The sequence below is a fragment of the Podarcis pityusensis genome (genome assembly GCF_964106645.2).
Source record: "Podarcis pityusensis genome assembly, chromosome: 5".
Classification (NCBI taxonomy): domain Eukaryota; kingdom Metazoa; phylum Chordata; class Lepidosauria; order Squamata; family Lacertidae; genus Podarcis; species Podarcis pityusensis.
In genome coordinates, this window is record NC_138032.1 from 86,022,474 (window position 1) to 86,048,199 (window position 25,726).

At 45.2% G+C, this 25,726-nt stretch overlaps 2 protein-coding genes across 6 annotated transcripts in view; one reads left to right on the top strand and one right to left on the bottom strand.

Annotated features, from left to right (window-relative positions):
• Positions 1 to 13: 13 nt before the first annotated feature.
• Positions 14 to 17,732, top strand: AP3M1 (adaptor related protein complex 3 subunit mu 1). Of its 2 annotated transcripts, none has more exons than XM_081006537.1 (9): positions 14 to 123; positions 4,681 to 4,956; positions 5,969 to 6,140; positions 7,108 to 7,245; positions 7,762 to 7,847; positions 9,371 to 9,504; positions 13,038 to 13,245; positions 14,702 to 14,846; positions 16,851 to 17,732. In XM_081006537.1, the coding sequence occupies exons 2-9, from the start codon at positions 4,684 to 4,686 to the stop codon at positions 16,949 to 16,951; spliced, it is 1,257 nt and encodes a 418-aa protein (XP_080862663.1). In that variant the 5' UTR covers positions 14 to 123; positions 4,681 to 4,683; the 3' UTR covers positions 16,952 to 17,732. The 2 variants fall into 2 exon arrangements, with proteins under 2 accessions (XP_080862663.1, XP_080862662.1); XM_081006536.1 differs by lacking the exon at positions 14 to 123 and adding an exon at positions 391 to 508.
• A 161-nt stretch (positions 17,733 to 17,893) lies between these two features.
• VCL (vinculin) overlaps positions 17,894 to 25,726 on the bottom strand; it is an 89,770-nt gene continuing 81,937 nt past the window's right edge. For all 4 annotated transcript variants that reach the window (XM_081006497.1, XM_081006498.1, XM_081006499.1 and 1 more), the window contains 3 exons: positions 24,067 to 24,270; positions 22,162 to 22,266; positions 17,894 to 20,189 (listed from right to left, as the gene is read on the bottom strand). In XM_081006497.1, the coding sequence (XP_080862623.1) occupies positions 20,043 to 20,189; positions 22,162 to 22,266; positions 24,067 to 24,270 (456 nt within the window). In that variant the 3' untranslated portion in view covers positions 17,894 to 20,042. The remainder of the gene's footprint in view (positions 20,190 to 22,161; positions 22,267 to 24,066; positions 24,271 to 25,726) is intronic.

Sequence of the window (25,726 nt, forward strand, 5' to 3'; positions counted from 1 at the left end):
AGATTTACGCACGAAAGCGCGCAGGGTAGGCTGGGCGGAATGCCTGATCCAGCAACGGAGGGGATTCGCGGGCATTGGCCTTAAAAATAAAAAAGGCGGAAGGGCTTGGCCCCAGATTTTCAGGTAGGACCGGCGATAATGCAACTCCCAGTTCTGCGCTTGGGTGCGCGCTTGAATTCTTAGCAAAAAATTGCAACCAAGGATGAAAACGCGCCCAGCGAAGTTCGCTGCGCTCCAAAACTCCAGAGCGGGGATGCAGCGTTCCTTTTGGACTAGGAAGCGCAATGGAGATGGCAGGGAAATTCCTAGGAAGGCAGGCGCCCGGGCCTCTTTCAACCGCGGCTTGCATTTCAGTGCAGGCAGTTTGCAAGGGCGCCCTGCCGGGGTGTGGTTAGCGATGGGGCTGGCCCCATCGGAGGGCTTCGCAGCCATCTTTTTGCCAGCGCTGCTGCTGCTGTGTGGCTTGTGCCGGATCCTGCTGCTCTAGAGTCAGTTTTCCGCTTGGAGGGTGAGTTGGTGGAAGGTTCGTGCGTAAAGGCACTTAGTTGCGCGTAGTTACGTTTCAGTTGGAGGTTAAGACTGAACTGGCTGCTTAGGATACCGTCCCTGACCCCCGCCCCTACTTTCCTGGAGAAAGCCCCGCTGCATGCAATAGGGCTTACTTCTGAGTAGACATGCTGAGGCTTGCGCTGTCGGTGACTCTTTGGGTGGTACCAGCTGGTTAGAGAACTACGTACCAGATGTTTCTCCAGGCTGCTTGTAAAAAAACAAAACGATTCCTGGAAATGCTAGAAATCTTGCTGCTACTTCTGTAATCCTTTGCTGAACTAGTTTGGTGGTATTTTCAACTGTTGCGGGTTTGTTTTGGGTGGGGAAATGAGACGTGAGAAATACAGCTGGTCCCGAGGGTTGCATGCACGTTCACCGTTGAGCTAATGGCCGCAGTATAACTTAGATTACATGAGGGCTGAGGTTCTAGGTGAAGGGAATAACTGGGCTGTTTCCTTGTAATTTGGAAAGTGCTTGTTTGTCCTTTAGGCGTGGCAAGATGTAAAAACTAAAGGCAGAAAAACCCCAAACACCATATACATCTCCTCCTCCAGCAGTACCATAAAACAAACTTAACTGTTGTTACACAAACTGGCCTGCGGACTTTCAAATATTGGTTGGTGTTGGCTAAGCCTCAGGAGTTTGAGTTCCCCACAAACAAGGGACAGGCAGATCTGAATGGTCCATCTCAGACTTCACACCAGGCAGTGGTTAAGGAATCTTAATTACATGTTTGTGTGGTGGCCATTGGCAATTTATAGTTAGCAGCTGGCTAGCAATCCAGAACCAGAAACCCTAGCTTGAAATGGATATGCAAACAATGGTTTGTGCTATTGGATAATTGACAAACCAGAACAGCTGATGGACTATAGAGATAGGAAAGAAAGGAGGGTGATTCAGAGTGCTGTTAACACCTTTCCTTCCACATCTGGAGCTCTTTTTAGGAATTAAGGGTGCTCTTGTCTGCATGGATGCTGCACAAAGCACCCAATGAAATATTTCATTATTAGGCTGGGTTGTAGCAATTGAAGTCAAAAGTAGCTTCTGCTTCGGGGGGGGGGTGTTGTGTTTAAAGCACATGGTGTTCATTCTGCTGGCACTGGAATGCACTGGGAAGGTCTTTCCATAATTATTTCACTACCTCTATACAGCTGTCTGCTGAATTTCTTTGCCTTTAGTGTAACTAGGAGAGGAGCAATGGAGCACCTGCTGTGGGCAGATCCTAGTAAGGAGTGCAAAATAGGCATCCAATATGTTGACAGTTGTTAAATTAATCCTGGATTATATCATATTTTCTTTTCAGTATAAACTAATGTTCAGAACGGTAGTTGAAAAGGCAAGTTCTGCTGACTCAGAGGGTTAGTCGGGGCAGTGGACCAGGTGAAGTGGTCCTGTTGCATGTTTTCATTGGCTCCACGCAGTGTTCAAAATTAGCCAGGTGCATCTTGCACCTGTCTATTGACCGTTCACGACCAAGTGAAGATACCTAGGTGCCAGGATGGCACCTGACATCTCCAGTATCAGGCTAGCTGGTGCACAGCATCATTTTTTTTGCTGCCATGCTATGGCTCATGACTCAGATTCGTTTTCAACTTTGCAAACTTGCAAAACAAACAAAAGGCCTCTAAACATTTCATTGGTGCAACCGGGGCAATAGCTTTTATATCTCAGTTTCTATCATAGTGAAGGACAGTCATAACCATATGACACCTAGCCAGCTCTTGGCAGATCAATTTGGGAGCAAGAAAAATCACTCTGAGATGTGAAAAATGGAAAATTCATTGGTAGCATCCTTAAAAGCCCATGGACATTTTCATCAGTGCTACTGGCAGAAAAGGAACTCTCTGTAATTGCGTTGCAAATTGCAAAGATCTTCCAAAGACATTAATGGTTGTGTAATGTATTGATAGCTGTTAAAAAGACATTAATCATGTAGAATTTTCTGTTCAGCCTAGAATAATAGGGCATATTTTCGGGATGATACTGACTTGCCCTGAGGCAAGAACCCTGAGGTGAAGAACTTGCCTCAAGCCCTCCAGATGTTGTTGAACTTTGTTTCCCAGCAACCCCCAAAAAGCTAGGTGCCAAATGGCTCCTTAAACCAGGGTTACAGTTGCCAAAACGGAATGCCTAGTTGCCATTTTGGGGCCAGATGGCTCAAAAGTTGTATTTTTCACTACAGCTTTTTGGTTCCTGAAATTCATTCTGATTGTGCAGATAAAATATAACAGAATTCTGCAGTGGTATTATTAGTGTGTGAAAACAGTCAAGATCCAAGGATCCCCAGGCATGCACCTCCAGATGATGGAGACACCAGATACCATTCTGGTGCATAGGCATCTTCACTTGCTCACAAGTGGCCAATAGCCAGGCCTGGCAAATTTCAAGCACTGCTTGCAGATATTGTTGTACTGCAGTTCCCATAATCACTGACCATTGGCCCTGCTGGCTGGTGCTAAAGGGAGTTGGAGTCATAGAATTAAAGCACTGTAGAGTTGGAAGGGACATCAAAGGTCAACTGGTCCAACCTCCTGCAATGCAGGGATCTTAACTAGATCATACAAGACAGATAGCTATCCAACCTCTGTTTAAAAACCTCCAAGGAAGGAGCATCCACAACCTTCCAAGGGAGTCTGTTCCACTGTCAAACAGCTCTTACGGCCAGAATGTTCTTCCTGATGTCGAATAACATCTGGGGGGGCAGAGGCCCCCCACCCCAGATCTACTCCATCACTCTCTGAACTATTCCTCTTGAACTTGCATGGTCCTTCTTTTGAAGCTCTGTAAGTTAGTAGTATTAACTGCAACTTGTGCTATTGCTACTGAAATTTGTTGTCTCTTGAAGATTTACTTACAGAGCCTAATTCTGATTTGATATACAAATAAAATCTAAAGGCTATGCCTAGCTAGGTATTACTATTTCCTCCTCCAGCTAAGTTCCATTGAAGTTTCACTGAAGACTGTATCAATGAAAGTCTGCGCAAAAACAGGGTTTGTCGACTTAGCAGACAAAGAATACGACTTGCTACTTTCCCCAAGGCTTAGATTTTCTAACTGGTGTGTTCCTTTCGTCCTGTTAGGTTCCTGGAAAATCTCTTGTCATGGAGCTTTAAAACATGTGGTTTTTACTAATGCTAGAAAAAACCTTTCATAAACCGGCTGTGTAGATAGTAGCAGCAAATTTATTAAACCAGGTAGCACGCTTTTTAGTATTTAAATAACGCCTTTTACAGTGGCATATGAAAGATAATAATGCATTAGGAAATAAATGGGGCACTTCAAAATGGCTGCTACCATTACTCTTGATTTGTTTATCTTTGCTTAAAAGCAGCTGGCAGTAGAACCCAGATGACTCTCATAAACCAGTAAAAATTGCTATAATGAGAAACTACTTAGGTATTTTGTAAATCTAAAAGTAAAATAAAAACCTCTGGTGAGTTTAACATAGGACTTTCCATACGTTGACTCCAGCCAAGTGTTCTTTAGCTAGTCTGCAAATTGTTTCAGATGCAGCTCTGCAGGCAAATTTTCCTGACTGCTAACTTGGATAGGGACGGGGTGGCGCTGTGGGTAAAAGCCTCAGCGCCTAGGACTTGCCGATCGAAAGGTCGGCGGTTCGAATCCCCGTGGCGGGGTGCGCTCCCGTCGCTCGGTCCCAGCGCCTGCCAACCTAGCAGTTCGAAAGCACCCCCGGGTGCAAGTAGATAAATAGGGACCGCTTACCAGTGGGAAGGTAAATGGCGTTCCGTGTGCTGCGCTGGCTCGCCAGATGCAGCTTGTCACGCTGGCCACGTGACCCGGAAGTGTCTGCGGACGGCGCTGGCTCCCGGCCTCTAGAGTGAGATGAGCGCACAACCCTAGAGTCTGTCAAGACTGGCCCGTACGGGCAGGGGTACCTTTACCTTTAACTTGGATTACCTTGCAGAAAATTCTGAGTTTCAAAGGCTGGGTTCTTCCACTGACCCTCTTCCAAACAGCACACAGCAGTTATGTTTAAATGTAGCCTGAGCTACGCCTTCTAGTGCATATGGTTCCCAAAAGGTTTCAGGGGGGTGGGGGGAGGGAGGGAGCAGATCAACAGCCCAAATAATTGTTTATTTGCATTAATATGTGTGAATGTGTCTCCAACAGAAAATGATCCACAGTCTGTTTCTTATAAACTGTTCTGGTGATATATTCTTGGAGAAGCACTGGAAGAGCGTTGTCAGCCAATCTGTGTGTGATTATTTCTTTGAAGCTCAGGAGAGAGCGGCCGATGTTGAAAATGTGCCTCCTGTCATCTCCACGCCTCACCACTACCTCATCAGCATCTATCGGGATAAAATATTTTTTGTGTCTGTCATACAGACAGAAGTGCCACCACTCTTTGTCATTGAATTCCTTCACCGTGTAGCAGACACTTTTCAGGTTAGTCTGTGGAGCAATTGTAGGGTTTCAGAGGGGAAACGAAGGTCTAATTCCTACGAGTTGCGGGCCTTGGGGAAGTTCTTAGCCAGGTATAGGCAACTCGGCCCTCCAGATGTTTTGGGACTACAGTTCCCATCATCCCTGACCACTGGTTAGTTAGGGATGATGGGAAACCAGATATTGTAGTCCCAAAACATGGGGAGGGCCAAGTTTGCCTATGCCTGTTCTTAGCCATGTGAGCATTCCACGGGGTGCTCAGTTGCATTTAAATACACTTGTCCTACACTCTGGCCTGTTTGCCTGGAACAGGCTTCCTGAAACTTGGCCCTCCAGATGTTTTTGGCCTACAACTCCCATGATCTCTAGCTAGCAGGACCAGTGGTCAGGGATAATGGGAATTGTAGTCTCAAAACATCTGGAGGAAGCCTGGCCTGGAGGATTCCTCTCCCACTTTTATATACAACAAGCATTTAACTTTTAGAAATGCTTTGTTTTGTACAATTAACTAGTAATGTAATGAATTAGCCCAGAGTGGGTGAAATTGGGTAACTAGAATAGAAATAATTTTAGTCAAATACAAAAACAAAGTGGTAGTTAGCTTTTTTTGTTGAGAGGGGCTATTGCTAAGAGGAGCATCTGTCTATATTAGGGGTGGCAGACTTTGACAGGTGGGAAAGGCAGCTCACCTAAGAATTATATAGGCGCCACTCTAATGTCACAGGTGGGTTGCCCTGGCCACCTGTCAAAATTCTTTGCAGTCCCATCTGAGCATGGGAGAGCAGGGAAACAAGTGGACATCAGCTCTGGCAAGGACTGCTCCATTGCATTGCAATGGAGAAAAAATACCAGGTCTGCTTGCTTTTGCTGCACTCAGCAATTCATCTTAAGTGTGGTTCAGAAAGCTTGCAGAGCATTAGGCTGTGGCAGTTGCTGAATATAACATGGTTTTTAGGTGAAGGAAAAGCTTTTAACTGGAATAAATCGCCTCCTTTGCATCCTCTGCTTGGTTTAGGATTACTTTGGAGAGTGCTCAGAGACTGCAATTAAAGACAATGTTGTTATTGTCTATGAGCTTCTTGAAGAAATGCTGGACAATGGCTTTCCTCTGGCAACAGAATCCAACATCCTGAAGGAGCTCATTAAACCTCCCACGATCCTGCGCTCCGTTGTCAACTCCATCACAGGTACCACGACAGCTTCCAAACGCAACTTGTTCTTGAAATCAAAGGCTTGACCACTTTGTGCTTCTCCAAATTTCTGTTGGTTTGTGCAAATTCAGGAAGAGAAACCTTTGAATGTTTCTTAAGTTCCTGAGCTATGAGAGCAGGATCAGATAACATGCCCTCCGCCTTGGAGACACTGGCTGGGACTGATGAGATTTGCATCAGCCATGTTGGCTGCTCCTGCAAAAGAGGGCCAGACCTCTTATCCCGTGACTGCTAAATTTATCCAGCAGCAGCATTTGCTTAGCGGGGGCTTTGTCAGAGAACTATGTAGTATTTACCAAACCAGCCTATCCACTTGCTTGTTGACACTCTCAAATCACTCCAGATGGCACTGAGGCTAGGGCTGGGCGATATATCAATATATAGTTCAAAACGAGTTTCATGAATTGGTTTTATTATTTTTGACCTGGCAATATATCATGAATCTTGGTGTATGTGTGTGCTATGTAAAAATCAAAAAGTGGGAAACACCGTGAAGCCAGCCAATGCTCTACATAGCTCCATCCTTGATATTTAGCTGGTTACATATTGCAAAAACCAGATATTGAAAACCAGATATCGCCCAGCCCTGGCTGAAGCAAGATTTTCCTTGTTGATTCTTCTGCAAAGATTATTCGTCCATATACACATTGGGGAAACTGGTGCACAGTGCCTTTAAAGATAATGTATGCTTTGTACCAGTTTACCTCGGACAGATGTTAAGCTAATTGGCACGTAGCTTCCTGAGTCCCTTGTTAAAAATCAGCATCACGTTGCCTACTTTCCAGTCATTCAGTAAGGAGGGTGGTGGGTTTGTGTGTGTGTGTGTGTGTGTGTGTGTCTGTGTGTGTGTGTCTGTGTGTCTGTGTGTGTATGACAGGTTTTTTTGTTTCCTTAGGATATTGATTTCTTACTGGTTTCTTTTGGCTATTCTTGTATTTCCAAGGCAGCAGCAATGTGGGTGATACTCTTCCAACTGGGCAGCTGTCAAACATTCCCTGGAGAAGAGCAGGAGTAAAGTACACCAACAATGAAGCTTACTTCGATGTGATTGAAGAAATAGATGCCATTATAGACAAATCTGGTACGAGGCTTTCAAATGTGTGTTCTTATCCTTGGCAGAGTGAAATGGAAGAGTTAGAGCTGGGGTTGTACTTCACGAATAGTCTTCAGTAATATCTTTTATATAGTAGTTTGGATTTCGAAGTTCTCAGTGAAATTTGATATCTCAGTAAGCCTACCTTACAGGGTTGTTGTAATGTCAATATTAACTACTCACATGTTGTAGATAAGGGGCCAATGCTGAAACTGAATGACTTTCTTAAGACCGCTTGATGAGGTCATGGGAGGAACAAGATTTGGAGATGGCACAGCTTGTTCTTCTAGCAGCTATGCCACAGTTGCTAAAAAACATCTTCAGTTGTTGTGGCAATTCAAAAACATATCCCCAGGACAAATAATATGCAATGAACTGAAGTCTGCCTGAAGCACATTAAATTAGTTTATTCACTTGCATGGTGCAAATGACTCCTTAAGGTGTGATCTGCTGATAATCCTCTTTTAAGACATCGCTCTGTAATCTTTCCTTCCTCTCTGCCAGGCTCCACCGTCTTTGCAGAAATTCAAGGGGTCATTGATGCCTGCATCAAACTCTCGGGGATGCCTGATCTTTCACTTTCTTTTATGGTAAGTCGCATTTTCGTTTATAGTGTGTGTGCATGTTCGTTCTAAATAGAAGTAGAGGTCTGCATTCACCTGAACGCAAATAGAACCCACCGTACAATCGTGGATCCTCAAGCAGCTGATTGGTGCTGTCAGCGAGTTCCGCTTGGAAAAAACCAGTCAGGATCTCACTTTGGTTCCTGATTGGTCTTTTGTAGAGCCATGTAGACATATGATATCAGGTGTGGGAGCAGGTGGGCATGGTTTGTGGGGAAACTGCCCAAATTACTATTAGTAGTAGTAGTAGTAGCAGTAGTAATTTCTGTACCACCCTTCATCCAAAGACGACAGGTTGGTTTGCAATATAAATTGAGGCCCATGCTGGGCTTAATCAGGCTTATGGGCCAAAGGTTCCCCCCTCCCTGTCTTAAATAACAGTGAATGAGAGGAATTAAAGTAATTGTGCAGGAGAGGGACCCGCTATCCCAGCACTAGCCGTGTTGGACAGACTCCCAGCAGTGTGTCCTTTGCCTTGTTACTGTTGCTTCCAGTCGCTCTGGCCAGCCTAAATCTGGGTGAGTGAAGTACCCATGATCTAGATTATTCAACCCATGAGAAGGGGACCTCCATCTAAGCTCCCAGTCTGCACCACTCAAGCATCAGCCTGCCTTCCCCCCTACCTCCTGTTAACTTAAAACCGGTACTGTATTTCAAGCAGCCAGGGCAGCGTGGAGGGAGCCCTGTCCCTGGGTGGCAGAGAATCCTCCTGTGCCTCAAATTCTAAATGCAGTAAGTTCATTAAAGAAGGGAAAACATGAATGGCAGTGAGTATTTATTATTCATTTATTTAAGCACCAACGTGCACAGTTGTGTACAGAGAGTCACTTTGGGGCTCCATGAAGTGCCCAGAAAAAAATGGAGAAAATAACTTGGGAAGGAAATGAGTAACAGCCATGGGGTGATCCACTGGCAAAGGCTAACTGAAGCACTTGCAAGCTGCATGTAGGGAATGAGTCTGTTATAAGCGCCAGGAATCACCTTGAAGGTGAGGAGGAGGCAAATATGTGTGTTACACAGAAGGACTCAGGTCTATCACAGTTTGTGTGTGTGGTTTATACACAAATGAACGTGAGGGATAGATGTTGGCTCTTGAGAGTTGAAGCACAGCACTCATCCAAAAGCATTAATCATTAACTAGTGCAATCCTATTCATGTTGACTCAAAAGAAAGTCCCACTTAACCCTAAATTAGTTTGCATAGGCTTGTGGCTATTGTCTCCTCCTATCTTCCAAAAACCTTATTAGTTGGCACATGACAGTGACTTGCCAAATAACAAGGCAGTGAGTTTAACTGGGCCAGGTTTTGAAAATTTCTAGATTTGCCAACATCAACATATTCTAATGAATATGAGAGGGAAATAGTATGACGCTCCAGGATGAATAATGAAATCCTAAAACTGTAGAGTTGGAAAGAAAAAGAACCCTTAGGTCATCTAGTCAATGTTTAGTATGACTGAGAAAGTGTTTATCTTGATCCACCTTCTATAGAATCCAAGACTCCTAGATGATGTGAGCTTTCACCCTTGTATTCGATTCAAGCGCTGGGAGTCAGAAAGAGTGCTCTCCTTCATTCCCCCAGATGGAAACTTCAGATTGATTTCCTATCGAGTCAGCTCACAAAAGTAAGTCTGAAGATGAGGGGCTGTGTATATACGCAACAGTTGTCTTTGCTGTCATCCACGATCCTGTTAAACTCTCTCTAATCTTTTCGTTGCTGCCGTACGCATGCTGATACCTTTCTGTAACCTCCGTAGGACAGGTCTTAGAAACATGGGCTAATATTGCTTATTTTTTCTGTGCCTAACAAAAACTGAGCATCTCTGTGTGCAAAAAATTAGGCAAATCCCTACCCACAGACTCAGAAGTGGTTTTGTTATGAGGATCCCATAGTTTGTTGAAAGCTAGTTTACACTGTTGATGAAAGAAAATGACACACTCTCTCCAGTTCACATACCCATTCACCTGTTGTCAAATGAGGGTGGGTGACATTTTGGTGGGTTCCCCTCCCCCCCAATTTAGGGGTAAATTATTTTTAAAGGCTAGGATTTTTTTTCACCAATGGTGGGAGTGGCTGGCTTTTTCTCTAACAGTAATGGAGGTTCTTTTGGTGACTGCCATTGCCACACTCCATGGCATGTATGTGGGTTACTCAGGGAGGTGGATGGCAGTCACTGAGACAAACTCCTTTTGTTGTTATTTTAAAAAGCAGGGAAATATGTTAGTAAGCCAACCCCAGCTATGCACCTTGGCACCGGGACATTCCCAGGGGAACTGAAGGAGGCAGTGGTGCGCCCGCTTTTATCCAATTACCACCCGGTTTCGAATCTTCCATATCTGGGTAAGGTAATTGAGAGAGCGGTTGCTGAACAGCTTGGTAGGTTTCTGGATGAAACATCGGCTCTGGATCCATTCCAGTCCGGCTTCCGCGCTGGTCATGGGACTGAGACGGCTCTGGTCGCCCTAACAGATGATCTCCGCAGGCAGCTGGATCGAAGCGGGTCGGGGCTGCTGATTCTTCTAGACCTGTCAGCCTTCGACATGGTCGATCACGAACTCCTGGACCACCGCCTTGCCGACGTGGGGATCTAGGGCACAGTCCTTCAATGGCTGCGCTCGTTTCTCTCTGGTCGGGGACAGAGGGTAGCGCTTGGGGGGGAATTGTCATCGCGCCACTCCTTGGTGTGTGGAGTGCCCCAGAGTGTGATACTCTCCCCGATGCTTTTTAACATCTTTATGCGCCCCCTCGCCCAGCTTGTCCGGAGTTTTGGGCTGGGCTGCCATCAGTATGCTGATGACACCCAACTCTATCTGTTGATGGATGGCCATCCTGACTCGGCCCCAGACACACTGATCAGATGCTTGGAAGCTGTGGCTGGATGGTTACGTGGGAGCCGGTTGAAGTTAAATCCTTCGAAGACAGAGGTCCTCTGGCTGGGACGGGACGATATGGGATTGAGGGGGCAACTCCCATCTCTTGCGGGGGTGCAGTTAGTGCCAGCACCGTCCGTTAAGAGTTTGGGTGTAATCTTCGATACCTCCCTCTCCATGGAGGTGCAGATTGCAGCTATAACAAAGGCGGCATTTTTTTATCTCCGCCAAGCTAAGCAGTTGGCTCCTTACCTCTCTCGCCCTGACCTAGCCACTGTGATCCACGCGACGGTCACCTCCAGACTGGATTATTGTAACTCGCTCTACGTGGGGCTGCCCTTGAGACTGACCCAGAAACTCCAGCGGGTGCAGGGGTCTTCACTGCGAGATCACATTCATCCGGTGCTATACCAGCTGCACTGGCTCCCGGTGGAGTACAGGATCAGGTTTAAGGTGCTGGTTTTAACCTTCAAAGCCCTATACAGCCTAGGACCCTCATACCTACGGGACCGCCTCTCCTGGTATGCCCCACAGAGGAACTTACGGTCTTCAAATAAAAACATCTTGAAGGTCCCAGGCCACAGAGAGGTTAGGCTGGCCTCAACTAGAGCCAGGGCTTTTTCGGCTGCGGCTCCGATCTGGTGGAACGCTCTTGTCACAAGAGACAAGGGCCCTGCAGGACTTGACATCTTTCCGCAGGGCCTGCAAGACAGAGCTGTTGCACCAGGCCTTTGGTCAGGGCGCAGCCTGACTCCCTCCTTTGGCAATCTTTACAAAACTTTAGTTTTTGGTTGCCATCAATTTTGACTTTAATTAATTTTTATAATGTTTTTATAATGTTGCACTATTTTAGTGTTGTTAGCCGCCCTGAGCCCGGCTTCGGCTGGGGAGGGCGGGATATAAATAAAATTTATTATTATTATCATTATTATTATTATTATGCGGAACAGTTATATGGCAGAACATTTCCAAGATTCAAAGCCATTTGTCTAGGAGTTTGTCTAGTAGTTGTCTTGCGGCAATCTCTCATGTCCATTTAGTATAACTGTAAATTGTGTTTCTTATTATTAGTTTCTACTGTTTTATTGATTTATTGCATAGTTGTATAACATACTCTGTTCTGAAGGGGAGAAGGTCATAGCTGCCTGGGAGTGGGCCCCAGCCAGCAGAATGGCTGGGACAGGTTCCACAGTGGGGGATGCACTGGGACACCTGGTCTTAGTGATCACGGTTAGGAGGAGGAGTTACGCTAGGATCAGACCATGTCATTGCTGAGGAGGCAGGTTTAGTCGTCGTTTGAAGATTATCCCGGCCTCCAGGTCTGGCCTTGACCAGAAGGATACTGGAATCAACAAGGGAGACCCACATGACCCTAAGGTGCTGCTGTGCAATGCCAAGTCAATGATTCACAAGACCACCGTCATCCACAACTTGATTGTGGATGGAGGACTTGACCTGGCATATGTAACAGAGACTTGGTTGGACGAGGCAGATGGACCTGTTTTTGCTGCTGCTTGTCCACCAGGTTTCTCCTATGCACAGCAACCCAGGTCATATGGGTGGGTGGGTGGGGTTGCAGTGGTTTTTAGGAAGTCATTAGTTTGCACCAGGTGTCTTATTGGGAAGACCCAGTTTTCTGAGTTCATGTTCTGGAAGTTTGGCAATTGGGGCAATATGGGATTCCTTTTGGTGTACTGACCTCCCCGCTGCACCAACGATTCTCTGCCCGAGCTGCTTCAGGTCGTGACAGATGTTCTGCTGGAGACACCTAGTTTGGTTGTCCTAGGGAATTCTAACATCCATGCCGACACGACCTTACAAGGGGCTGCTTGGGACTTCATGGAAAGCATGGCCTCCATGGGGCTGTCCCTGAATAAGTTTGGCCCAACTCAAAGCTGCAGACATGCCTTAGATCTGGGTGGGAAAGAGAATGGAGGGGCTGTAAGGCAAACTAGATTTGGGCTTGATTTATAATGCAGGGAGAGAGAATCATAGAATTGTAGAGTTGGAAGGGACCCTGAGGATCATCTAGTCCAACCCTGTGCAATGCAGGAATATGCCGCTGTCCCTTATTGAGGATCGAACTTGCAACCTTGGCATTATCAGCACCATGATCTAACCAACTGAGCTATCTAGGGAGTGGAAGTGGAACCAGGAGTTCACTGTTCTGACTACTTGCCTTCATTCATTACAAGCCTCTACTTCCCAATGTGTAAAACAGCATCTCATATTTGATATGTGCCCACACGGTTAATGACTGCATTTAATCTCCTTTTTGAATGTATAGTTTGGTGGCCATCCCAGTATACGTGAAGCATGCGATTGGCTTCAAGGACAACTCATCTTCGGGAAGATTCGATGTCACAATTGGGCCCAAACAGAACATGGGGAAGACGGTGGAAGGAGTCCTCATGACCGTTCACATGCCAAAAGCAGTGCTCAACGTGAACCTTACAGCCACACAAGGCAACCACACGTTTGATCCTGTTACCAAAGTAAGTCCTGTTGTCCTCTGTGGGTTATATAACCCGCCTTTTGTATAATTTAGAGGGGCTTGCTCCAATGAAATGAAAAGAGGGGTGATGCCTGCCATGTGTAACGGAGCATTGGACCAATTCATATGGCTGCTTGACCTTCTCTAATCTCTGCTTAAGTGTGCTCACCTTTGACTGCCTTATGGGATGTTGGGAACACGTGACAAGACACCTTTGGATTTTATTCAGCACTGTGCAAGCAGCATTCTGCTTATGCAACAAGACCCCCACTTCCTCCCTTCTCCCTGTGCATCCCCCAAAATCTCCATCCAGGGAGTGCATGGGAGGGGTGGGCTTCAGAGGAGAGGAGATAAGGGAGAAGTTCTATGCAGCCTAGGATACAAGCTCACGCCTCATACTTGAGCTTTCCTTGCTGTTTCACACAACTGCTTTACTTGAATACAGCTTTGCCAGTGTGAGCTAACTGCCCTGTCATCACACACACACTTACCTAACACAGGGATGTTGCAAGTGTAGCGCTGGCTCATGGTTCTCGAGCAAATGATTAGAAATAGCCAGGTTAATGACACTCGAGAATTGCACAGAATTTGGAGTCCTGTAAATCTTTCATTCAAAAGGGTAAGGCCTCGTGACCATTGTCTTCCCTGTACATCCCACTGACTCCTCATTTTTCTGCTGATTTCTTTGCCTGCCAGAAACATTGCAAAAACAGCTGGGTGCAGAATAAAACCCAAAGATTGCTTATTGTGCACGAATGTCCTCAAATGGATATTAATTAGGGGAGTTATTTTGCATTCCATTTGCCTCGACTGAAACAAATGTTTCTGGCCAGCTTTTCTCCCTCAGCTTCTCAGCTTGTCCTATTAAGGTTACAGTCCCAAGTACCCGATTTAGCCGTAAATCCAACTGAACTGTGAGGCTTACTTCTGAGTAAACATGGATAGGATTAGGGTGTGAGGCTGCATTCATGCACATGAGCCCTTGTAAATCCTGCTCAAACAAACAAAGAATTCCTTCCAAGGAAACAGGGTTAGGGGGTGAGGATCAGGCTTGTTCTTGGAAAGAGCCCCAGTGGAAGAATATTCTGTTGCTTTCTTTCTCATGTTTCTGTTGCTTTTTGGTTTAGAAATGTAGGTTAGGAGCTTGCTGGCAGCAACAAAGCCGTTTGCTTCAGGATCCTCAGCCAGGCCTTTAGCGTGTATCTTGTCCAGCTTTTGTGAAACAGTTTTCTCTGTTTTTGCCCTGCTTGAAAGAACAGCTGCTGCATAGCAAGAAAGCCGCAAGCCAAGAGGCCTCTGGTTCAAAACTTCCTGGAAGTGGAGCAAAGTGCCTTAGCCAGTTATTTAAATCTCATCTTCAGCACATGCACACAATAATATGGGGGTGACAATGTTGACTTTGTTCACAGGAAAAGCAGTTTGGAAAGGCACTGTTACCACTACTGTTTGTTGTTTAGGTGTTAACATGGGATGTTGGCAAAATCACCCCGCAGAAGCTGCCCAGCCTTAAAGGGGTGGTGAATTTGCAGTCTGGAGCGCCCAAGCCAGAAGAAAACCCCAACCTGAATGTTCAGTTCAAGATACAGCAGCTGGCTATTTCAGGTAAGGTGCTTATCCCATTGGCCTGGAGCAGGACTTAGCGCTGAATTCCCCTCCCAAACTTCAGGGAACACGCAGCAGGTTGGGGTGAACTTAAGACTTCAGTAGCATATTTCAGTTCTTGAAGGTGACATGCTTAGAGAGATTGGCCAGTTCCTGAGTTTCAGCTCACAAGCACAGCCAAGAAGCAGGAGAGGGGCTAGCTTTCTCACCATGCAGGGGCTCCCAAAGTACACGGTAGGACAAACAGAAGGGGCAGCAAATTGCAAGGAAGTTGAGCAAACTGCAAAACAGATGTAGCTCTCACCAGCTCCCCCCCCCCTTGCCACTCTCTCTCATACAAGAGAGATTGTACTGTATGACGACATAAAATGTGTTTTACAGAGGAAAAAGTACTTTTGTAAGGAAATAATGTTTGCATGAAGTTTGGGCTTAATTCTTAAAACCACTGGGCTGACTAGTTTTGAGAAACCTGCTGCAGCTGGAGCTTTTTAAAATAAAAATAAAAATCTGATTTAAATCAGTATCTAAAAGTATCCACCCTATCTCCTGCAATAAAGGCCGTCCCCTCTACCTCTTATCTGCCACCAATGGCATTTCAGTAGTCTGTATAGAATGTGAGACCTGCAAAAATATTGCAGTTTGTCTACCAGAAGGAATGTTCCTTTTCAAGGCTCTAGCTACCGCTTTTCCAGAATACTAAGAGCTGCATAGTTAGTTCAATTGTTTCTTCCTCTGCACCACCCCTTTCCTATTTGGCACTTCCCATCTCCCGAAGGTCAGTGAGCACGCTCAGTCTTCATTGGGCCCTTCTTGGGTGGGGATTGCCCCCTTTTGAACTTTAAATAAGTTTTGCATTTCTGGATACTGCAGTGTTCATCTGAACACATTGTCCCGGCCTCCTTGTTCCTCAGCAGCCCCATTTTGGCTCCAGTCCTGTCAATAATCAGTCACCCAGGTTTGCTATTAGAGGAAGGAGCTGTCTGTTTTGCTGACTGCAGAACTGTGCTTTGGGGCACAATATTGGCATCCACCATAAAGAGTGTTTTTTCCCCCCTTATTGCTATGAAGATAGCAAATGTCTGATGCCTGCTGAAATCTTAAAAGTCTCAGAAGTGGCTGAAGATTGCCACTGCCTAAAGGGCTGTGTGTGGCCTCAGAGCCCTGCTTAATATTCTACCGTGTTCACATTTTAGTGGGGTGGTTCTGAATTTGTCCTATTATAATATTGCAAGATGAGCACTTAGACAACATTTTATCTTTGTGATGTTTTGAATTCTGCATGTTTTAGTAACTAAGTTAGTGTGACATTTTTTATAGCAAGTGACAAGTGCAATGAATAATAGCAACAACAACAACAACATCTATCTCCATGACTAGCAAAAGGGGGCCAATCTGAACAAATTCAGCTGTTCATGGTGCAGAATTGTAACCTGAAATTGACACATACCCAGTTGACCTTTCCCACGCTGATGCTCTCTAGTTATTTTGGACAACAATGCCCATTATCTTTTATCGCCGATTATGGCTGATGGATATCCATCAACTGGAGGGCACCAGCTTGGGGAAATAAAGCTCATTCCAAGTTACCGTATTTTTTGCTCTATAAGACTCACTTTTTCCCTCCTAAAAAGTAAGGGGAAATGTGTGTGCGTCTTATGGAGCGAATGCAGGCTGCGCAGCTATCCCAGAAGCCAGAACAGCAAGAGGGATTGCTGCTTTCACTGCGCAGCGATCCCTCTTGCTGTTCTGGCTTCTGAGATTCAGAATATTTTTTTTATTGTTTTCCTCCTCCAAAAACTAGGTGCGTCTTGTGGTCTGGTGCGTCTTGTAGAGCGAAAAATACGGTATATCCCCTATAAATTGAGAAACTGGCTACTCTGAAGGACTGACTTGTTGTCAGTAGTTGTGCTAAACAGATTTTTTTCATGAGGGGTTCCTCCGTTGTAAGAGTTGGGCTCTGTTTAAAGATTGTGTCCCTAAAACCTATCTTGTTCCTTATTTCAGGGTTAAAAGTAAACCGCCTTGACATGTACGGAGAAAAGTACAAACCGTTTAAAGGTGTGAAGTACATCACAAAAGCAGGGAAATTCCAAGTGCGAACATGAGACTCAAGATCCCTGCTTTCTTGGCAGATCAATGTGGGGTTTTCTTGGGATTCCCCCAGCCAAGTTGAGGGGGAAGCAAGATGACTTGGTGACTTCAGTTACACTAGATGCCAGTTTTAACAGTTCCTCTTGATTAGACTCATTCCCATGCACTACACTTCAAATTAAATCATAGTTTAAAATAGGTCTTTATATATGGCTTTGAAATTAACTTTCTGTAACAGTTCCCTTTTGTGGGCTGATTGGTTAAATGACTTGTGATTGCAAATGGGGACTGTCTGTAGAGCCAGCTAACATGTACACTGCCAAGCAAACTACCAAAGCACAAGAGGAATGCAGGAACATTTGGACACACACTTTGGGACATCGCTGAAGGTAACTGACATTCTTCTTATAGCCTGTTGGAAAGAGTATTAGGGCATGTCACTTTCTAAGTCCTATTCAGAAACAAAAGGGAGGGGGGCAGGCACAGTCCTCTGGCCAGAGCGATCTTCAGTGGTACGAACAAGGCTTTCCCTGCAATGTTTACAACATGCTGCCTTTCAAATCTAAACTGTTTTTTGCCTTACAAGCTTGTGCATTCAGCAGACAATCTGTAGCCAATTCTGGATTTTCTACAACTTGCTTTACTTCGAAGGTGAAAAATGTATGGTAGTGGAGTCTCTGCATTTTTGGAAAGTTTTTTCCCCCCTCTACGCAATTTGTTTGTGCCATGCAAACCTCAAGAGCAGCTTAACAAGGTTGTACTATTTGTAATGAAATAAAAGGGAATTCAGCTGTACTGCCTGGTCATTCGGTTAATTGAGTTACTGAAATACATACACAATGAGCTTTCGTTAAATGGTCGTGCATTTAGTGCTGGCACTACTGTGCCAAACAGTCTATATTCAATGAGCAAAGTCGTTTCCCCTTCAAACCTGAAAATACTGACCTAAGTGGACATTTTATACAAATGCATTTTATTTTGTTTGAACAGAACAAAGAAGGTTGAAAATATTAGCATATACAACAAAATTCTGGTTTATAAACAAAGGTATTTAGTGGCAAAATGCTCCTAACTGACATTCAAGTTTGCTTCATCTTAGGTCTGATGAACAAGTGTTCAGGAAAGCATAAATTGCATAAAGTGTGGAGGATATTAACTTCTATAAAAGACTTTAGAACTTAGTAAAACATTCTGAAGAAATATCCAAGGCAAATATGAGTCAGAGCTTTCCTTCAAACATTCCTTAACAAAAAGCAGTCTTTGGTATAAACCGTCATGTAATTAAAGGCATTAGTAATATTGCATTAATACAAAGTCAAGCTATTAAATGGTGATGATTTTAAAAGCTCGTGATGAAAAGGCTGGACTATATGTTGGTAAAAGACATTCAAAGTCTCCTCTTCCTGCTGAGTTCATGCAAACCAAGCAAAGGCAACAAGGCATCCAGACTAAGGCTGTGATGTTCCCTTTCATCTTCTGGTTGTGGCTACTTATTGCCAGAAACCTATGTGACAATTTTGAGTACCGCGCAGTCACTAAGTATTCAGGAAAAGGTGGGCAAGCAAATTCCCTTGCTCTAGGCAGTTGTAAAGAAGTCATTAAAAGGTCATTTCTGTGTGTGTGTGTTTTTTTTAAAATCCCTTTTAAATTGCACCAGAAAGAGGGGGCACAGAAGTTAAGTTTAAAGAAACTTTTAGCAGGTAAACAAGCGCCGCCTCTTAGCACTTCTATAGGTCTCCTGAGCATGAACTTCTGTTGCGTGACAGCACAGGGGCACCACAGCATCAGTACATAACTTATTTGCAAATACACAAGCAATTCAGAAGTAGGACTAGTGATTTGCGCAGGAACATCGCCCTGCAAAAGACAAGAGGTGCTCTTTCATTAGTGTCAGTGGCGCTTCTGCAAGAGGTATCTCTGATGCACGGGGCCATAAATTATCTGCTCTATGCAACTGCAGAAGACAACGGTGTGTAGATCAGTACAAAAATAAAGGCATACTACTTCAGCACTAAGCATCCCAGTTTCCCTACCATGGTTGAAAGAGAACATTCCATTTGCCAGCCGATTCAACTGATGAGCACTGGATTTGAGGAGTGTTTCACTGTGTAAAAGCCCAAAGTGATCATTATTTGTGTTACCTCATAGGAGACGTTCTGCTTTCGTACCTTCTCCAACACATCCCAAGGGTGATTGGCTAGAACAGAGAAAGAACTGTTCCGCTGCTAAAGCAAGCAGGATAATCAAAACGAAACCTGATATAAACACACATTTTTGTCCTATGGGTACAATAAAAAAAAAAAAGGACAGGGAGGTCAAGCAAGACATAGCCTCATGCCAGTGGGAACAGGCTGAAATATAATTTAAAACTCTCCCAGCTGTTTTGTTCCTGACCAAAGAGTAAGGGATGCTGCGTAATCTCTCCCTGCTCCCTCTCAATTAAATGCTCCAAATGGTTATTAGTGGTCAGTTTTGTCACCAATAAGGTGTTGAACTGACTAATGGCAGCTACTCCCAGATTTTGATGGCTTTTGAGATCACTATTGGGCAGAACGACGAGCAGCAGCAGCTTTTGAACACAGCACCTCTTCCCTTGCAGCAAGGGAAAACTTTTGAAAGAAATGAAACAAACTCAGCAACACACTGGTTTTAAAGAAGTTAGAGGAAAGGGAGCAGAAAACGGAAGTGCTGGACTGTTCTGTCTTCTGGTTGTCCCTCACAATAAACAGCTAAGCAAACCAGCTTCCCAGAGTTTTCATCCATGCTAAAGTGAAATCTGCATATACTGCCTCTCCTAGAAAACCACTGGAATATATGCTGCAGAACAGGGAGGGGAAACTGAGGTTACAGAGTTCATGAAAACGGGAGATATAAAAAACCCTCAAAAGCAAAGAGAGAAAAGCTTGTCGTTGTGAAAGCTAATTGTGGTGAGGTTAGATACCAAAGGTAGCTCAGCACACTTATGAAAGCCCTTAAGAGAGGGAGTTCCAGGGGAGGGGGCTAGTTTTAATCGCTCAAGCACCTTTTGGCTGTTTACAGAATTCTCTTTGCTCCAACAAGGGGGTTTTCTATTAAAAAAAATATGCTTAGGGGAAAGGCAGCGCTCTACTGGTACCAAGGAGTTTTCCTGACCCAGCGTAGAGTGAATCCAGCATCTGTTCTTATTTTAATGGAGGCGGCCTCAGCTTCCCGAACTGTTTCCTTGACAGACTGCATAAGGTTCTGGGCATTGTGAACCAACATCTCCGTGGCCTGCAGAAGAAAGAGTTGTTTGAAAGCACTTAAAAATATATATATAAAAAGAACACAAGCGTTTTCAGATGAAAACCTGAGAGGCATGGCTCATTTTTAGAATAAAGAGCATCAACAAAAGAGGCTGAACTGGCAGCAAGCCCATTCCAGTATGTGGGCATCTAACAAGGTCTCAAGAACTTCATGCTAATATTTAAAACCTGGCTTTTCATCGGGGGGGGGGGGGACATCTGAAGACAAGCTGTGTGCTTCAACAGTATCAATCCAATGTCCAACCTGAAAATCATGATTCTAAAGCACCACGCACAGCCCAAATGACACCAAGTATGCAAACATCTGACAGAGATGTTTTTATTTTAGTGGAATTTTCCACTCAGCCTCCCTGTGCTCCCTAATAGGAGCTGGAGTGCAGCAACATCGGGGGGTGGGGGGGGGGAGACCACATCGACTACCTTGCCATAGACCATTCTGGAAAATGCCAGCTGTAGGCTCCAACTGTTTTGCCCTATATGTGCCAATACAGCTCTTAGCTGCACATAGTGATCTCCGGCTGTGCTGGCAGTGATTGGGACATTCACATTCAAGAGAGTAAAAAGAGTGCTGAGAGACAAGTTCATGGGATGTACATTCAGCTTCTGCTCTAACCCCTCGGCAGCTAGCTTTGCAAAAGTATTTCATAGAATTGTGGAGTTGGAAGGGACCCCGAGGGTCATCCAGTCCAACCCGCTGCAATGCAGGTATCTCAGCAAAAGCATCCAGGAGAGATGGATGCCCATTCACTTGCCTTACTTAAAAAAGAAGAAGAGGAAGAGGAAGAGGAAGAGGAAGAAGAAGAAGAAGAAGAAGAAGAAGAAGAAGAAGAAGAAGAAGAAGCATCTGTAAGAGCAGCCCTGGGGGATCTGGGAAAGGCCCATCTTCTCCAACTTCCAGCACCCAGGCAGAGAAGCCCATAGGTGAGGCATGAAGAAACAGTCCCAATCTCCGTTGACAGCCTGGATCCCACCCCAGGAATTTAGAGATAAATTGCCTATGAAAGTGGAGTCCCTTTATCTTAACACAGCTAGCAGCTGTGAGGATCAGTCCTTCGGGCATTTGTCTAAGCCCCTTTTAAAACCACCAAAGCTAGTGGCCACATTTTCCTAATGGAAAGCAAAACCTGACAGTCACTGGGAAGGTTTGGGATAATTGTCCCCAACAGCAAAACAACATCTGCGTTGGATATTGATAAAATCTGGTGGCTTACGGCAGCGTTCAGGCAAACCAAAGAACGATTCATTTGTATCCACCAGAGGGTGCTAGTTAATAACTATTTAAACAGGCTGTGGGAAATTTTATTAATGTTGTATTTTAATCTTGTTTTTACGTTGTATTCTTTCAACTTGTTTTTATTATTGCTTGTTAGCCGCCCTGAGCCTGGCCTTGGCTGGGGAGGGCAGGGTATAAATAAAAAATATTATTATTATTATTATTATTATTATTATTAAGCAAGAAACCCAGGTCTACCTTAGGATCTACTCAGTACACAGCATTCCAAGCTGCTTTTGTCATGTGCTGGCTTACTTCCCTTGTAAGCCCGTCCCCTCAGTCCTGAGGCATAGAAGGTTAACCCTTCACTACACCCAACAGGATCATAAATTATATTTTGTTGCAGGACATCAACACAGCAAAAACAGGGACAGTTTGCCACTGAGTGTACCTGACAAAAAAGCACATCCTAGTTTTCTAATGAGGGTCAGTTCGTCATAGTCACACTTGCTGTTTCGAATCTACAAAGTGTGATGCACGTAGAAATAAGCACACCTTGAGCCACACCTTTCAGTTACTCTAGCAAGAAAACTTACAAGAGCAAAAGGATAGCAAGGGAGGCCCTGCAGGCAGCTGACATCGTTTCACCAATCGTGCAAAGCCTGATGCAGTGGACAATTCCAAGCTTGCAACACACGCACCCCCTTGTGGCAGGCGTGAGAATTACCTGTTCAGACTCCTCGTCGCTGATGTTAGTGCGGCCCAACATGGTGGCTTTGACAGTGGAGAGGATTTTGAGCTGCGTGCTGATGGTTGGGATTCGCTCGCAAACCTGCATGGAAACAGAATTGCACAGCTGAGAAACTGTCTATATAAAATTATACCACTCTTCTCTTGTGTGTTCCCCCCCCCCCCAAAAGCAGTGGCAAGCATAAATGTTCATTTTCCTTGGTTATTTCCCACTCCTCTTCAAGCCACCCATGTTTTTCTCAAGAAACACGGCAAGCTGCTTCAGTGGTAGGGAACTATCACTAAGGTATCATCTAAGTTGTCTTATTTCCTCAAGGACTTGTGGGCAGGTTTGGGGTCACTTTCCAGCATTATTATTATTATTATTATTATTATTATTATTAATTGATATACCATCCTTATATCAGGGTGGTTCACAAGATAAAAATACAAATAAGTAGTTAAAACAAAAACAACAAAACAATAGCTCTCCCTCCCCCCAACTCCCACAAACACATTTAAAAGGCTATAGAATATCATTGCTTTCTTTGCCAGTCCTAGAGATTCAGAGGACCAGCTATCTACCGTATTTTTTGCTCTATAAGACTCACTTTTTCCCTCCTAAAAAGTAAGGGGAAATGTGTGTGCGTCTTATGGAGCGAATGCAAGCTGCACAGCTATCCCAGAAGCTTGTTTTCCTCCTCCAAAAACTAGGTGCGTCTTATGGTCTGGTGCGTCTTATAGAGCTGAAATACGGTATTTGAAGGCTGGCACCTTACCACCTTGCTCTGCAAGGCTCTCTGCACAAGGGGCTGTTCCTTGCATTCAGCTGCACTGTGCTGTGCTCGTGGCAGCGAAGCCTCAGGCTTAGGTGGTACAGGGCCACAGAAAGCGCAGCTGCTCAGGGAATTAGTCCGCAGTCTGATGTCTTTGAGACCCTAAACTAGTCTGGCCAGGATTACATTGTCGTGCAGGAGAAGATAGGAGCGCTGTTGAGACCAGTCGAGAAACAAGCAGGCTAAAACAAAGCTGTTGCCGTGATGAAAGACCTTGGCTGGATAGTTCTGCCATCTGTGGCACCTACCGTTACTGCCGCATTGTGACCTGGCAATCTTAAAGTAGGCCACAGGTCCAAAAGAACAAGGAGGGCGAATTTGAGCAAGCCAGCCCACTGTTTGGGCTCTCAAGTAGCCCCCCTGCTCCAAAACAAACCCATCTCTCAGTGGGGTGCGGTGAAATAGGGGTACAGTTAGGGCCAGAGGCAACAGCCTGCGAGGACGACCGGGACACTGCATGTGTGACGTCGCAATGATGTGCAGGTGAGTATCACACTTCCCTCCCTGAACTGGGCAGAAGCTTCCCGGGCTTTGGGAAGGAGACGTCAGGGGAACATTTAGGAGACTAGCCTAGTAAGGGGGGGAAGGTAAAGGACACCTGGACGGTTAAGTCCAGTCAAAGGCGACTACGGGGTTGCAGTGCTCATCTCGCTTTCAGGCCAAGGGAGCTGACGTTTGTCCACAGACAGCTTTCTGGGTCATGTGGCCAGCATGACTAAACCGCTTCTGGTGCAAGGGAACACCGTGATGGAAGCCAGAGCGCACGGAAACGCCATTTACCTTCCCGCCACAGTGGTACCTATTTATCTACTTGCACTGGCATGCTTTCAAACTGCTAGGTTGGCAGGAGTTGGGACAGAGAAACGGGGGCTCACCCCGTTGTGCGGATTCGAACTGCCAACGTTCTGATCAGCAAGCCCAAGAGGCTCAGTGGTTTAGACCACAGTGCCATCCATGTCCCTGCCACTAGCCTAGTCCCCTTAGTCCACTGACCGCATGCCATCTCTGTTACCAACGCCAGCTCTCACTGCTTCCCTGCCTTCTTCAGGCAGTGGCTGGTGACCCACCTGCAAAAGGTTTGTCCTGATGCGCTTGTCAGTGCACTGCTTCGCGACCTCCTTGGCCAGCCTGGTCACTTCGTCGGAAGCTTTCGCGATATCCTTGGCACACTGGATGAGAGCCCGCTTGTTCCCACTGCCGCCTCTGACCAAGCGCGACATCTCGGCCATGAGGAGGGCCATTCGCTTGGCGGCGGCGATGATGTCGTTGCCCTGGAAAAGAGCAAGGGTAGCCATGAAAGCTTGGGAGCCAGACATCGGCCCGCGCCGTCACCCCTGTCCTGTAAGCAAGCCCTCGCTCTGGAAGGGCAAGGAAGAGACATCCTGTGCGGTGCAGACGCCGCTCCACAAAGAGCACTGGAAAAGAGCTTTGCCCCAAAGGCCAGTTGTGAAATACTTTCTCTCCCCCAAAAAGTGAAAAACAAGCTTTGGCCCGTAAAAAAATAAAAATACGTTGTGGACACGCAGTGTTAGTTTGTTGCTGAAGTGAAAGCGGCTAAGTTCAGACAGTTTTACCAGTTAAACATCTATCCTTTTAATAAGGGTGCAAGAAGATTGCCTTAAGTTTAAAGCATCCAGTGTTATGAAGGTGAATATTCTTAATATCAACATACAAATGGACATGGCGCATCCCAATTTGGCACTCTACAGTCACAAATGACAACTTTTCTGAGGGGGACACAGCTGAGGGAGAAGTCAGAGCGTCAATTAATCCTTTTGATCAGCTGTATATGTAAAAAGGCATGCTTAGATGGTAGCAGGTTTTTTAAAAAATTGTAAATTATTTTTAATAAACCACCAGTTATTCCACGTAAAAGGAAGCGGCGCTTCTAAGATGAGGCCTGCGGCAAGGTGTGTGCGCATCATCTGAAACCTCAAAAGAGAAAAATCTTCAGGACTTAGTCATTTGCAAACATATGAAGCTATTATTTCTCAAGTGGCAAACTCTCCTGTTGTGAAAACCAACTACCACTTAATTCATCAAGTTGACAGCAGCGCTGTAAGAATTGCCACCTTTCCTCCACTTAGGACTATCTCATCTTCCTTCCGTGGAGAAGAGAGGCATTGGGCTGCACTTGGACATCACGCTAAACTATAGGTTATGCAGCTGGCTTAGCAATGCAGTCTTACCTTGGAAGTTGAACAGAATCCATTCCAGAAGTCCGTTCGACTTCCAATGGTTCGGAAACCAAAGCGCGGCTTCAGATTGGCTGCAGGAAGCTCCTGCAGCCAACCAGAAGTCCCGTCGGACGTTCAGCTTCCAAAAATAGTTCACAAACCGGAACAGTCACTTTCGGGTTGGCGGCGTTCAGGAGCCAAAACGTTTGAGAACTAAGCTGTTCGAAAACCAAGGTATGACTGTAGTTTGTTGGGGGTGAATGAAATTGACAAGCTACAGTTAATCAAAAGTAGTATCAAAAGTTTCTGCACTCCTGTCTACTCATGGCCACACCAGAGCAGAAGTGGGGGAGTTTGCAAACTTGAGGCTGAACCGCAACCATTCAGTTCAACTTGTAACACAACTTTTTAACAGCCACTGTTTTGAGAGGGAGTTCTTTATTTTTTGAGGGACAATATAAATAACTGGTGTTTGAAATAACATTTTTCCATATTAAATACTATAGCTGAAAAAGTATTCAAGATCAATGTAATCAATTCATTTAAAAAT